Source organism: Spea bombifrons, chromosome 3 (genome assembly GCF_027358695.1).
Source record: "Spea bombifrons isolate aSpeBom1 chromosome 3, aSpeBom1.2.pri, whole genome shotgun sequence".
In the NCBI taxonomy this organism is placed as follows: domain Eukaryota; kingdom Metazoa; phylum Chordata; class Amphibia; order Anura; family Pelobatidae; genus Spea; species Spea bombifrons.
In genome coordinates this window covers 50,080,812-50,093,154 of record NC_071089.1, presented here as the reverse complement: position 1 = coordinate 50,093,154, position 12,343 = coordinate 50,080,812, and the positions used below count along the sequence as shown (strand labels likewise).

At 34.4% G+C, this 12,343-nt stretch overlaps 1 protein-coding gene across 2 annotated transcripts in view; it reads right to left on the bottom strand.

Annotated features, from left to right (window-relative positions):
- The window catches only part of PPIL4 (peptidylprolyl isomerase like 4), a 153,293-nt gene extending 141,270 nt beyond the window's left edge, over positions 1–12,023 (bottom strand). For both annotated transcript variants that reach the window (XM_053459965.1, XM_053459964.1), the window contains exons 1-7: positions 11,901–12,023; positions 10,735–10,802; positions 10,559–10,623; positions 9,934–10,051; positions 1,518–1,660; positions 334–430; positions 115–231 (exon numbers count right to left, since the gene is read on the bottom strand). In XM_053459965.1, coding sequence (XP_053315940.1) covers positions 115–231; positions 334–430; positions 1,518–1,660; positions 9,934–10,051; positions 10,559–10,623; positions 10,735–10,802; positions 11,901–11,970 — 678 coding nt within the window. In that variant the 5' untranslated portion in view covers positions 11,971–12,023. The remainder of the gene's footprint in view (positions 1–114; positions 232–333; positions 431–1,517; positions 1,661–9,933; positions 10,052–10,558; positions 10,624–10,734; positions 10,803–11,900) is intronic.
- Positions 12,024–12,343: the final 320 nt, after the last annotated feature.

Here is a 12,343-nt window from a genome sequence, read left to right as displayed (position 1 = left end):
ACAAGACTCCCACTATAAAATATATATTTTATAAATGGTAGCATAACAAAAAGTTAATTTACAATTGTGTAGGAAAAAAAAGAAAAAAAAAACTAGACCAAATATGATACTTGCCATTTCCAGAAGAACTGCTTGTGTCTTGGCTTCTTTCTCAGCAAACAGTTCTTCAATTTCTTCCACAGATTTTCCCTTATTGTCATCAATTTCTTCATCTGCTGCTATCCTGCCACTCTATTTAAATATCAAAATAATGAATATATTTTAGCCATAGTTCTACAAGAGAAAAAAGTAGAATGATTTTAACATATTATTAACAAGATAAATCAAGCTTACATCAAGCTGCTCTTTGGTTGGTTCTGGGGATCGGTCGGGAATTGGTAGTCCAGGTGGATCATCAAATGGATCATCCAGTATTACAGTGTGTGTAATTCTGTTGGGAGGAGAGAAAAATATAAATTTAAACCCCTTTAACACCCAATGACAGCCCGGGCACATTAGACACAAACAGTCAGGTAACGACCAATGACATGCCTGGCACGTCATGTCATTAAACAAGCTTAGAAAGTGATCTATGATCACTTTGTTTGCTTAAACGTTGTTGCTGTAATGCCTCGATGTTGAGCCATTCAGCAACACCGAGATTGGCATCTGGGGCCATGTCAATGTTTTAAAGAGTTTAGGAGGCGATAAACGATATTTATTGTATTATTTTAGTGATTTTTTTTTTATTGCTCATCTGTATTTCAGCATGTGAGAAGCTCTCCTTCCTGCACCGATCTCTATGCAAGTCCCCACAAACTTGCATAGAGATCACAGTGTCTGTGCCTCATCGGAGCTATCGGATATCCCAGCAGGGTCTACACAGACCCAGCAGGATATATCATGTCTTCCGGTGACCTTCCGGGCGACTTCAGCAGTGACACGACCCGGAAGGGAATGCCGTTAGCGCCGGCAGCTGTTACAGGAGATCAGGCAGCAGAAAGCCAACAATGCTGTCTTCTACTGACAGGGGGAATCCAGGCCATCAAAACACAGCCTGATCTCCCGTGCCGCTGCAAGAAGGTCAGGACGTACCGGTACATCCATATGGGGTTCTTGAGATGCGTTTTATGGACGTACCGGTACGTCTATAGAGGACTGAATGGGTTACATTGTCTGATTAAATTGCCGATTATTAGCACCTGTTTGTTGTTATTGCTTAATCATATAACTAGATGCCTACAAAATCCCTGACTTTCTGCAAGTGTACCTAGAAGAATTGATGCTGTTTTTAATGTAAAGGGTGTCACACCAAATACTGATTTGATTAAAAATTGTCTGTTCAACATTTTGTTAAGTGATAAAAACTAATTTTTTTTTTTAAAGCATTCTTACTTTACAAAAATTTTTTAGCACACTTGCCTAGAACTTTTGCACAGTACTGTCATTTAAATAGGTCAGTCCACATTAATCAAGTGCAAACACAAAGTGGGAAGTGCTACCGGTACATTATTTTACAGAGAGAATATTTAGTATACCGGATATCTTGGTAAGGGATAAAATCCTTGTCCACAAACGTCTCGTTGATTTTTTTCACTACATCCATCCCTTCTGTCACCTCACCGAAAACAGTATGCACACCATCTAGGTAATCCAGATTCTCCCCTGTGGTGATAAGAAACTAACAAAACAAAAAAAAGGGAGACAGTAAAAGAAATGTTAATTCCCAGTACCTAGTAACACACTCAAGCATATCACATACAAAGCATGTATAGATTTTTAGATTAAAGGCTATGTAGTAAGGATACCAATAAAGAGCCCTAGGGTCTTTTCCATTCATGTGACAATACCTGTGGCATTTGATGGAACATATGTTTAAAGATAGCACAAACATAAATCAAGTTATTCCAAGAGGCAGTTTGAACCCTCTTCACCACTGATTAATATAAAAGTTGCTTTGAGGTTAGCTTCATTCTTGCATACAGATGGTATATTTTTACTTCATTTCAGTCCAAACTTGACTTGAAATCATATCATTAAAAGCACAACAGCAACACCAACCTTGTTATTCAACTTAACAAAATTACTTGTTCTTGAATATTAGAGTAAAGGCGGACGTGATGACGTGAGACGCGCACGGAGGTGGAGCGCGTGAGCAGAGAGAAGGAGAAGGAGCGAGTGATGTAGCGGCCTACTGACCGTACTGAATGGACGGATTCCCGGCTGCGGCTTTGACTGCGGTTTCCCTGCGGTTTCCTCTCCGGGTCGGTGGCGGAACGGGCGGCGAGGTGAGGCGGCTGCTGGGCGGCTGCCAAGAGACGACCAAGCGGCCAAGTGGCCAGCTAAAGACTGGCGAACAGTGAAAGACTGGCGGCGAGCGGCAAGTAGCAAGCGGCAAGCGGCAAGTAATAGACGGCTGGTCGGCCTGGTGACTCGGCGGGTTTGTGGCTTTTGGCGGCTTCTGGCGGCTCTGGAAGATTTTGTTTATGGATGGTCGGATGGCGGTTCAAATTTACAGACCAGGGAAAGCTAAGTGAAGCGCGATTGGGGACTTGTGGAGTTAATTGGCGATTTTTTTTTTTTTTTTTTTTTTTTTTACCGAACGTTTTTGCTACTCTATTGCGAAGACACTTAAAAACGATTTGTTGATAACGCCGAATCCGATGAAGCCAATATTAATACTAATGGTGTTTGTGTGGAACTAAAATCCTTAAATACTAATATACATCTATATGATTATACATTGCATACTGCCACCAAGAAATGCTTTTTGTTGAGACTGAATACCAGCTTCGTCGCTCTAAAATAAGAATCTAAAATAAGATTAAGCAAGATCCAGAGAGACTCATAGAATCTATTTAATGATATGGGAAGTACTATCCCTATCAGTATATCCTATAGCATATCCTACAATTACTACTACTATCAACTTTCTCTAAAATAAGAGAAATGAAAAGATACAGTATAAAAGATTGCTGAGACTGAATATCAACCGTGCCGCTTTAAAATAAAATAAGACCAAGCAAGATTTAGAGATATCTATAGAAGCTACTTAAGGTTATGGGAAGTATTTACTCTATTAATATATCCTACAGTATATCCTACAAGCAGCACTACTATTTAATTTCTCTAAAATAAGAGAAAAGAAAAGATACAGTATATAAGTCTGCTGGTAAAAGCTTTTGAGGAATATAAACTCTATATTATTTTGCTTATACCTTTGAAATATAATTTCACACCAATAATTCCAAGCCAGCCTGAGTAAGGAAGAGATATCTAAAACCCCAAAATGGCATCTAAAAAAGACGATATGAAATATAAAAAAAGAGATAGGAAGGATGTGGAATCAAAAAAAGACAAAAAAATTACAACACTATTTTCACCACAAGGGTCAAAAAAAAAATGGAGGATTCCTTATGCTCGGTAGATATTACTATTGACGAACAGGGAAGACACTCATTAAGCCCTGGTGCCCAATCAACACAAATGATTACCAAGGATTATCTACAGCAATGTTTGGATACACAACTCAATCTCTTTAAAGAAGAAATTTTTAGGATCCACAATGATTGGAAAGAGGAACACAAAAGAATAGAAGATCGCTTAAAAGTAAACGAACAAAAATCTGAATACCTAGAATATGAATTAAACCTTACTAAGGAAGAACTAACCCGAAAGGAGAGTACTATTAAAGCTCTTGAACAAAGATTAATAGATATGGAAGACAGATCACGAAGGAAGAACCTAAGGATCCGAGGTGTTCCAGAAGATATTAAACAAGAATCCCTAAGAGGCTATCTACAAGAGCTATTTAAAGATATGGAAGTCCCTGGAAACATAAGAGAGGAGGAATTAGAAAGAGTACATAGGACGATAAAACCGAAGAACATTGCAGAATCTCTACCCCGAGATATAATTATACGTTTTTCAACCTTTTACACACGTCAAAAACTTTTAAAGGCATCTAGAGACTATATACCTCGAAGGGACAAATTTCAAAATCTACTTTTTTTCCAGGACCTATCTGCCGACACAAGACAAAAGAGGATGGAGTTTAAAGAAGTGACGAAAGTTCTTAGAGAGCGTAAAATTTACTATAATTGGGGTTTTCCTGTTAAACTATTTATTAAAATAGGGAAGCAATTAATTAAAATGTCGTCAGCCGAAGAGGTGAAGCAGTGGTTAAAAGATAATCCTATGTGAAGTAGGTTAGCATTCTATGATTAGGATAGGGAGTTTTTTTTTTTTTTTTTTTTTTTCCCTTAATAAGGGACGATATTAAGAACATATATATACAGAGGCAAACATAAGACCTTATAGGACACGATAATATAAAATATAGTACACGACAGCACAAAAATATATATATACAAGGTGGAAAATAAAAACCCACATACCACATAAGATAAGCAACTTTTATTTTTTTTTTTTTTTTTTTTTTCTCTCACTATAAGAAGGAGATAACACGCATCCACCAGTTATATGGAGTTGTTATATGGAACTAACGATATAGCACGTTGGTATTGAATAAGGTTAAAAGCTAAGATAATATGAGGTGATATAAGTTATATTGATATAGAACTAAGAACATAAACACACAGAGGTAAACATTATATGGGACACAATAATATAAAATATAGCACAGGGTAATATAAAATATATATGTTGGTGGAAATTAAACACAAACATGTCACATAAGATATTTGTTTAAGATATATATGAAGAGATATTGTTATTTTTTTTTTTTTTTTTCTCTCACTATAAGAAGGAGATAACACGTATCCACCAGTTATATGGAGTTGTTATATGGAACTAACGATATAGCACGTTGGTATTGAATAAGGTTAATAGCTAAGATAATATGAGGTGATATAAGTTATATTGATATAGAACTAAGAACATAAACACACAGAGGTAAACATTATATGGGACACAATAATATAAAATATAGCATATGGTAATATAAAATATATATGTTGGTGGAAATTAAACACAAACATGTCACATAAGATATTTGTTTAAGATATATATGAAGAGATATTGTTATATTTTTTTTTTATTTTTTTTTTTATATATATATATATAGTAAGAATATAAATATATAGAAAGGTACGTACAAGATTACACAAATACATATAAATAAGGTGGAAATTAAATATAAGCATATTATAAGATACATGCTTAAGATACACATGAAGTGATAATGTTAGATAATTTTTTTCTTCACAAGAATGAGATAACACGTATTCACCTGTTATATGGATATTGGTTTTATAGAATCAATGCTAGAGCATCATGGTGAAGATTAAGATTAAGGGTTAAGATAATATGTGGTGCTGTATTTATTTTGGTATAGTAATGTTTTCTTTTTTTTTTTTTTTTTTTTTTTTTTTTTCGCTCTCTATCCAGTCATTTGGGTATTTATTAATTTGTCTCCTTTCTCGTGGCTCAACATAGCTGGACGTACTTTAACTCCGGTTATATTTTTTTTTTTAAGGGGGTTATACCTACCGGGAGGACTGAGTACTATGGTTTCCACATTAATGTGTAATTGTGAGAGTTGTATGAATGTGTTTTGCAAGGGATTAATGAAAGATAGATGTATGAATTTGGAGTCTCCAAGAGGGAAATGGTTAAAACATATCAAAAATATTAATGGCAAGAAACAGAGAAGATTTAATTAATTTTACTACATTGAATGTACAAGGACTTAATCTCCCACATAAAAGACGATCTCTTTATGACTTTCTGACAAAAGAACACATAGATGTTTGCTGTATTCAGGAAACACATTTGAAAGGTAGTGATATATTTAGGCTAAATAGTAAGAAATTTATATTGATAGAACATTCATCTTTAACGCGGAAAAAGAAACGGGGGGTTGCCATTTTAGTATCTAATAAGATCAAAGTTGAGGTTATATATAGACAAAAAGATCTATCGGCCAGATTTGTGTTTGTTATATGTAAACTAGACGATAAAATATTCTCTATATTAAATATCTATGCCCCAAATACTAAACAGATACATTTTCTCAATATTATTTTTCATAAAATACATAAATATATTCAGGGAACATTTTTATGCTTGGGGGACTTTAATTGCGTATTAGACCCCGACTGGGATAGTACTAGTACCCCAAAGCGTAAAGGTTGTAATCAGCTCAGGTTATCTAAAGCCTTCCAAGAATTTCTTGGGAAAAATGAGCTATATGATATTTGGAGAGCTCTAAGACCTTTAGATAAAGATTTTTCCTTTTTCTCCCATCGGCATAAGGTATTTACACGGATAGATCTAATTTTAACTAAACCTAAAGCACTACAGGATTGTAAGAAGATATCGATAGGGAATATAGCTTGGTCCGATCATGACCCGGTTTGTCTTGCGATCAATAAAAAGTATAGATGGAACCCGCAACCATGGAGACTTAATGAATTTCTTTTAAGAAGGAAAGATGGTCTAGAATTTATTTTAGAGAAATCAACTCAATTCTTCCAAGAAAATCTTACCAACGATACTAGCCTGGGAAATGTTTGGGCCGCATACAAATGTGTCATGAGAGGGTATCTAATTAAGAGAGAAGCTTATAATAGAAAGAAAAGCAATCAAAAATTGTCGGACTTACATATCTCTTTGAATAATCTTAAAAAGAAATGTCGAGATAACCCTAATGATCAGGTCTTTTCAGACATGATTAAGATAAGAAAAGAGATTCAACAGCGCCTCTTAAATATAGCCAATCAGAATCTAATTAAGATGAAACAAAAATTCTATTATTTAGGTAATAGAGCAGAGAAATTGCTTACGAATCAATTAAAAAAAAGGAGGCTCAAAGCTAGAATATATAAAATCAAGAATGGAGATGAATTTGTATTTAACCCCGAAGATATAGGGAAAGCTTTTGGTGAGTTCTATTCCAATTTATACCACATACCAACTCAAAATCAAGATAAGGAGCAAATGAGGAAATATTTGAGAGAAGCTAATTTGCCGAAAATATCAGAAAACTTAGCGGAACAACTGGATAGCCCCTTTTCAGAGGATGAAGTACGTAGAGCAATTAATTCGTTAAAAGTACATAAAGCTCCAGGTCCGGACGGCTATATAGCTTTGTTTTATAAAAAACTAATGAAACTTCTGGTACCCCTCTTGACTAAGGTATTTAATGATATTAGAACTTCTAGGACTTTCCCGAATGGGATGCTTGAGGCATCCATTATTCCTATTCTTAAATCTGGGAAAGATGAAACATATATAGCAAATTACAGACCAATATCGTTGATTAATATAGACACAAAGATATATTCATCAATATTAGCTGAGAGATTAAAGGAGGTATGCCCCCAGTTAATACATAGAAATCAAACTGGATTTGTAAAGGGAAGGCAATCTAATGACAATGTTCGCAAAATTATTGATTTGGTAGAATATGCCTCTAACTATAAACTGCCTTCTCTGTTTCTGGCCCTCGATGCAGAGAAGGCATTTGATAGGGTCAATTGGCCGTTTATTGAAGAAGTGTTAAATATTTATGGCTTTAAGAAAGGGTTTATTGACTCAGTATTATCACTTTATTCAAATCCATGTGCCAAAGTGATAGGACAAGGTTTTACATCTAATTGGATTAAAATATTTAATGGTACTAGGCAAGGATGCCCTCTCTCTCCTCTTTTATATATTTTAACTATTGAGCCTCTAGCGGCAAGGATTAGACATAATAAAGATATTAGAGGGTTAACGATAGGAAATATAGAAAATAAGATTAGCCTGTATGCAGACGATATCTTGATATCATTGTACGACCCTATTAATTCTTTAAATAGTGTGATAGAAGAAATCACACTATTTGGTGAATTTTCTAATTCTAAATTAAATACAAGAAAGACCCAGGCAGCTATCATGAATCTACCAGAACATATAAAAATGAGATTAATGGAAGAATATGATTTTACTTGGGAATCTACAAAATTTGACTATTTAGGAATTACTATCCCGTTGAATATAACACAAATAATTGAAATTAATTATGGGAAACTTCGTGACCAATTAATACAGCAATTAACAGTATGGAAAGGATTATTCATTTCCTGGATGGGAAGAATGAACGTTATACGAGCATATGTTATCCCAAAATGGTTCTATTTATTGCGTATGATTCCTATTAAACTTCCTGTTTTCTGGATTAAAGATTTCCAAAAAAGTATTGAAAAATTTATATGGGCGGATAAAAAGCCTAGAATTTCAAAGAAGATCTTATATGCTGGTAGAAATAATGGAGGTTTAAATGTTCCATGCTTAGATAGATATGTTCAGGCCAGTATACTTACCCATATAATGAAGCTGCAATATAAAAATAGTCTAGAAGAGGAATGGTTCCTGATTGAACAAGAACTGATAGGAATGACAAACTTAGAATGCTTACTTTGGAAACACCAGGATAAAGTAAAATCAATCTTAAACATACTACCTATATCTTTAAAAAGCACTATAGAGTTCTGGATTCGTTTTAAATATCGAGTAGGACTTCATAATAAGGTTGTTATGTCTGCACCTTTGGAAATACTTCTTAATAACATCTCATCATTAAGCCTTAGAAATTGGGAGAATTTTAACACTAAGAAAATTAGTGATTTATATAGCGTAAATAAATTTAACACTGTCTCCCGTCTTAAGGAAGATTTCAAGTTGAACGATTCTGAAATTTTTACTATATATAGAATTCGTCATTATCTAAAGACCCATATATACGTGGCAGAGAAATCTCCGGAAAATCAAAATATCATCGATATGTTTTCTTCAGAAGTAATTGTTAAAGGGTTGAGGAAGTGGTATTCTCTGATAGAAGCACTAGATACCCCTTTTGAAAATTCTATTAAAAAGTCTTGGCAACAAGACCTTAAAATTGTAATTGAACAAAAAAGTTGGACAACTAGCTTAGTAGAAGTTAATAGATTTTCCCACTGCTTGAATATGATAGAATTACACTTTAAGGTAACATTAAGATGGTATATGACACCTGCGAAATTAGCTAAATTTAACTGTAACACCACTCCTATTTGCTGGAGGTGTGATTTAGATAAAGGCACATATGTACATATATGGTGGAATTGCAACAAGATACAACATACATGGAGGGATTTATTTAAGATCATATCAGAACTCTTAAATAGGTACATAACTCCCACACCTGAAAGTGCGCTGCTACATTTAAATTTTCTGAACATTTCAGCTAATCAAAAAGCATTGTATATTCAATGCTTATTAGCAATGAAAATAATCATTGCTAGACATTGGTTACAGAAAACACCTATTAATATTGATCACGTAATTAACCAAATTAATCATCAATGTATTATGGAGCGTGGCTATTATCTCGCGTACCAGAAATTACATAAATTTGATAAGGTGTGGAGACCCTGGTTAATAAAATATCCTAATCTTTTCACTGACTATAGCCATTAAACTATAATAATATATGGAAATAACGAAACTCTGGAGACTCGATTAGTATGAATGGGGTATGAGTGTGAATGTTGTAAACCCTCTTTTCTTTATTTACGTATTTACTTATTTACTTATTAACTTATTTATTTATTTATTTTTTCTTCTGTTTTTGGCCTCTTCTCTATTTGTTTTTTTGTTTTTTTGCTTCTTCTTCGGTCATAATATACCAAGGGTTATTATAGTAAAACTCTGGTATATTGGTCCTATACACTCTAGATAAATGGATAATGGAGACTAATACAGATTAGTAATAGATGTCTAATGTTGTAATGGAATATCTGCTATTTGTACTGCATTTTGACTTTATATGAGATATGTAGAATTTATAGCTAATGTCATTATTATCTCACTGTTATCCTCTATGATATATTTTTTATCTGAAATAAAATTTAAAATTTCAAAAAAAAAAAAAAAAGAATATTAGAGTAAAATAAAAAGTTATAACCTCACCTGTGACCCATGTTGACCATTTCCATTGTTGACCATGGACACTGTTCCGATCTTCTTGTGTTTGATTCTTGGCACTTTTTCCGCTTCAAAAAATTGAGCCTGGTCACCATAGAGTTTACTGAGAAACAAAAGATAGAGTCAATTGTTGAAATATATTATATACGACCCAGTTTTGTTTTGGGTTTTTTTTTTTTTTGCACAAAAGTAGACCTACTGAATTTCCATATTACAGTTCAGTTAACAAATAGGTATAAGTCAGTATAGTGAAGACCACAAATTACATATAGGTGTAATAGTATGTTTATGGTATCCACCCAACAAAGATGCACGTTTAGGAAATGTTTTCACTATTTTTAGTTTACATTGGGTATATGTCTGTACATTTTCTTTATTGCATTATCCCACTCAATAAGAGCTTATTAACCCCACAAGAAGATATTTAAAGAAAATTGCATTGCCTATATGATCTGGAAAAAAATAAGGCTTGCAAGTTTAGATATCCCAACACCAAGTATTGAAACATAATTTATTTATAAAAATTAAAGTTTACGAAGGAAACATACAGTCATGAGACAATCACCATTTCAAAGACAGTAAGAAAGGCATCACCGGCGTACTTACATACCTAAAGACAGACGCGCCTCCACGGCCTGTTCCCAAAGGATCACCCATCTGTATAATAAAGTCTCTCTAAAATGGAACATATTACATTATTTTACAATGACATGTTGTTGAAAATGTAAACCAAGGCAAGATATCACATTTGTTATACTGTATATTAAGCGGGTAAATGACACTTACCTGGACATTGTGAATGAGGCAGTAATTGTAGTACTTGATTTTGCAGAGCTTTAGAAAATTAAGGCAAGCTATAAATACAGAAATATAATTAGATCTGAGCGTACAAGTGAGAAAGACCATAAAATGAGGCAACAACAGTCTATTTCCCATTTTCATTCTGTCCAGCACAATATAAATGAATTATTATTTTATTACTTATTGTTTTATACAGCGCCATCAAATTCCGTAGCGCTGTACAAAGGGTAGACAGGACATAACACGTAGTATGTAACATAACAAATTGACTTACAGAGTCAACAGGTGAGGAGGGCCCTGCTCAAACAAGTTTACAATCTAGAGGGATTTAGGGTGTATTACGCAATAGCAAACACTGGCTTTGACTGTAATTTTTACAGGTCCACTGTGATGAAAGCAAAAAATATTCTACCACAATCACTTTCATCTAGTACTAAACTTGTCTTTTAACCGTTTCCAGTAAGCATCCTATATTTGTCAGAGAAAAAGGACTCCGAGAAACGTATGTTTGTTTTTTTTATCGATTTTATAGATTTTTGTTTGTTTTTTATTGTAGATAAAGTATGGCTCATGTGTACTCTAAAAAAGAAAAAAAATGGTACGTTTCATTTCCAGTCAACTGCTTTCTTATTATCGCCAGGCTGCTTCCATCCACCTGACAGGTGATAAACATATACCCTGTTTCCATAACAAAATATGGTACTTATTTAACACTTTCAGTGCCAGTATAACTCGTACATTTGTATTTTAAAAACTTCCTATTTATTTGTACTAGTGGCCAAATGAACCTTTCAGGAACGAGGCGATAAGCAAAGCAATTACATGGAAAAGGAAAACTAACTCTGGGTATAGTAAAGGGAAAGTTTAATGCCCCTGGCCACTTGGGTAACGCACCCCTACCCCAGCAGAAGAGAGCTGCTCAAAGGACACTCGTGTCCACACTTTTTCCAGGTAAAAGTGAACCTATACGTCAATGAGAGTTACTTGCGAAAGAAACACAAAACTTCTAGTAAATCTAATGGGGAAACTGGCACAATGAAAGCATCAACAACATGCCAAAGCATGTAATATTTTACTGTGCATCCCACACACTATATTTCTCTGTATATAAATGTGTTCGCGCGCTTTTGAACCATTTAATGAAACGTTACCTCTGGGTCTCTCCTCTGTGTACAGGTCTATAACAATATCTCCTAGCGTAGTCTCCAGCAGCACAGCCATTTTTCTTCAGCGTTTGTTACTCTAATTCACACACTACGGAACTGAACTACGTCATCACAATGTGACCAGAGCTATCGGCGCTCGATGGATTAGTACGAAAGAAAGTGTAAGGAGTTCTAAATACAAGAGACTACATCCTGAGCCCACCAGAGGCTGCGCAGACTACGGTGTTTTGGTCTCCAGGACCATAATCGTCACCATCGTTTCCGTACTGTGCGCTGGGAAATATTGTTATATAGAAGTACAATTTATTGACAGAAGTGAGAAACCGCTTTTAGTTATACCTTTATAAAGGCAGAAGTCATTAATATGAGTCTTCCGTATATGAGTCTTCCGTAAAAGCTAGATGAGATATTACGGCTGCCGTAGTAGA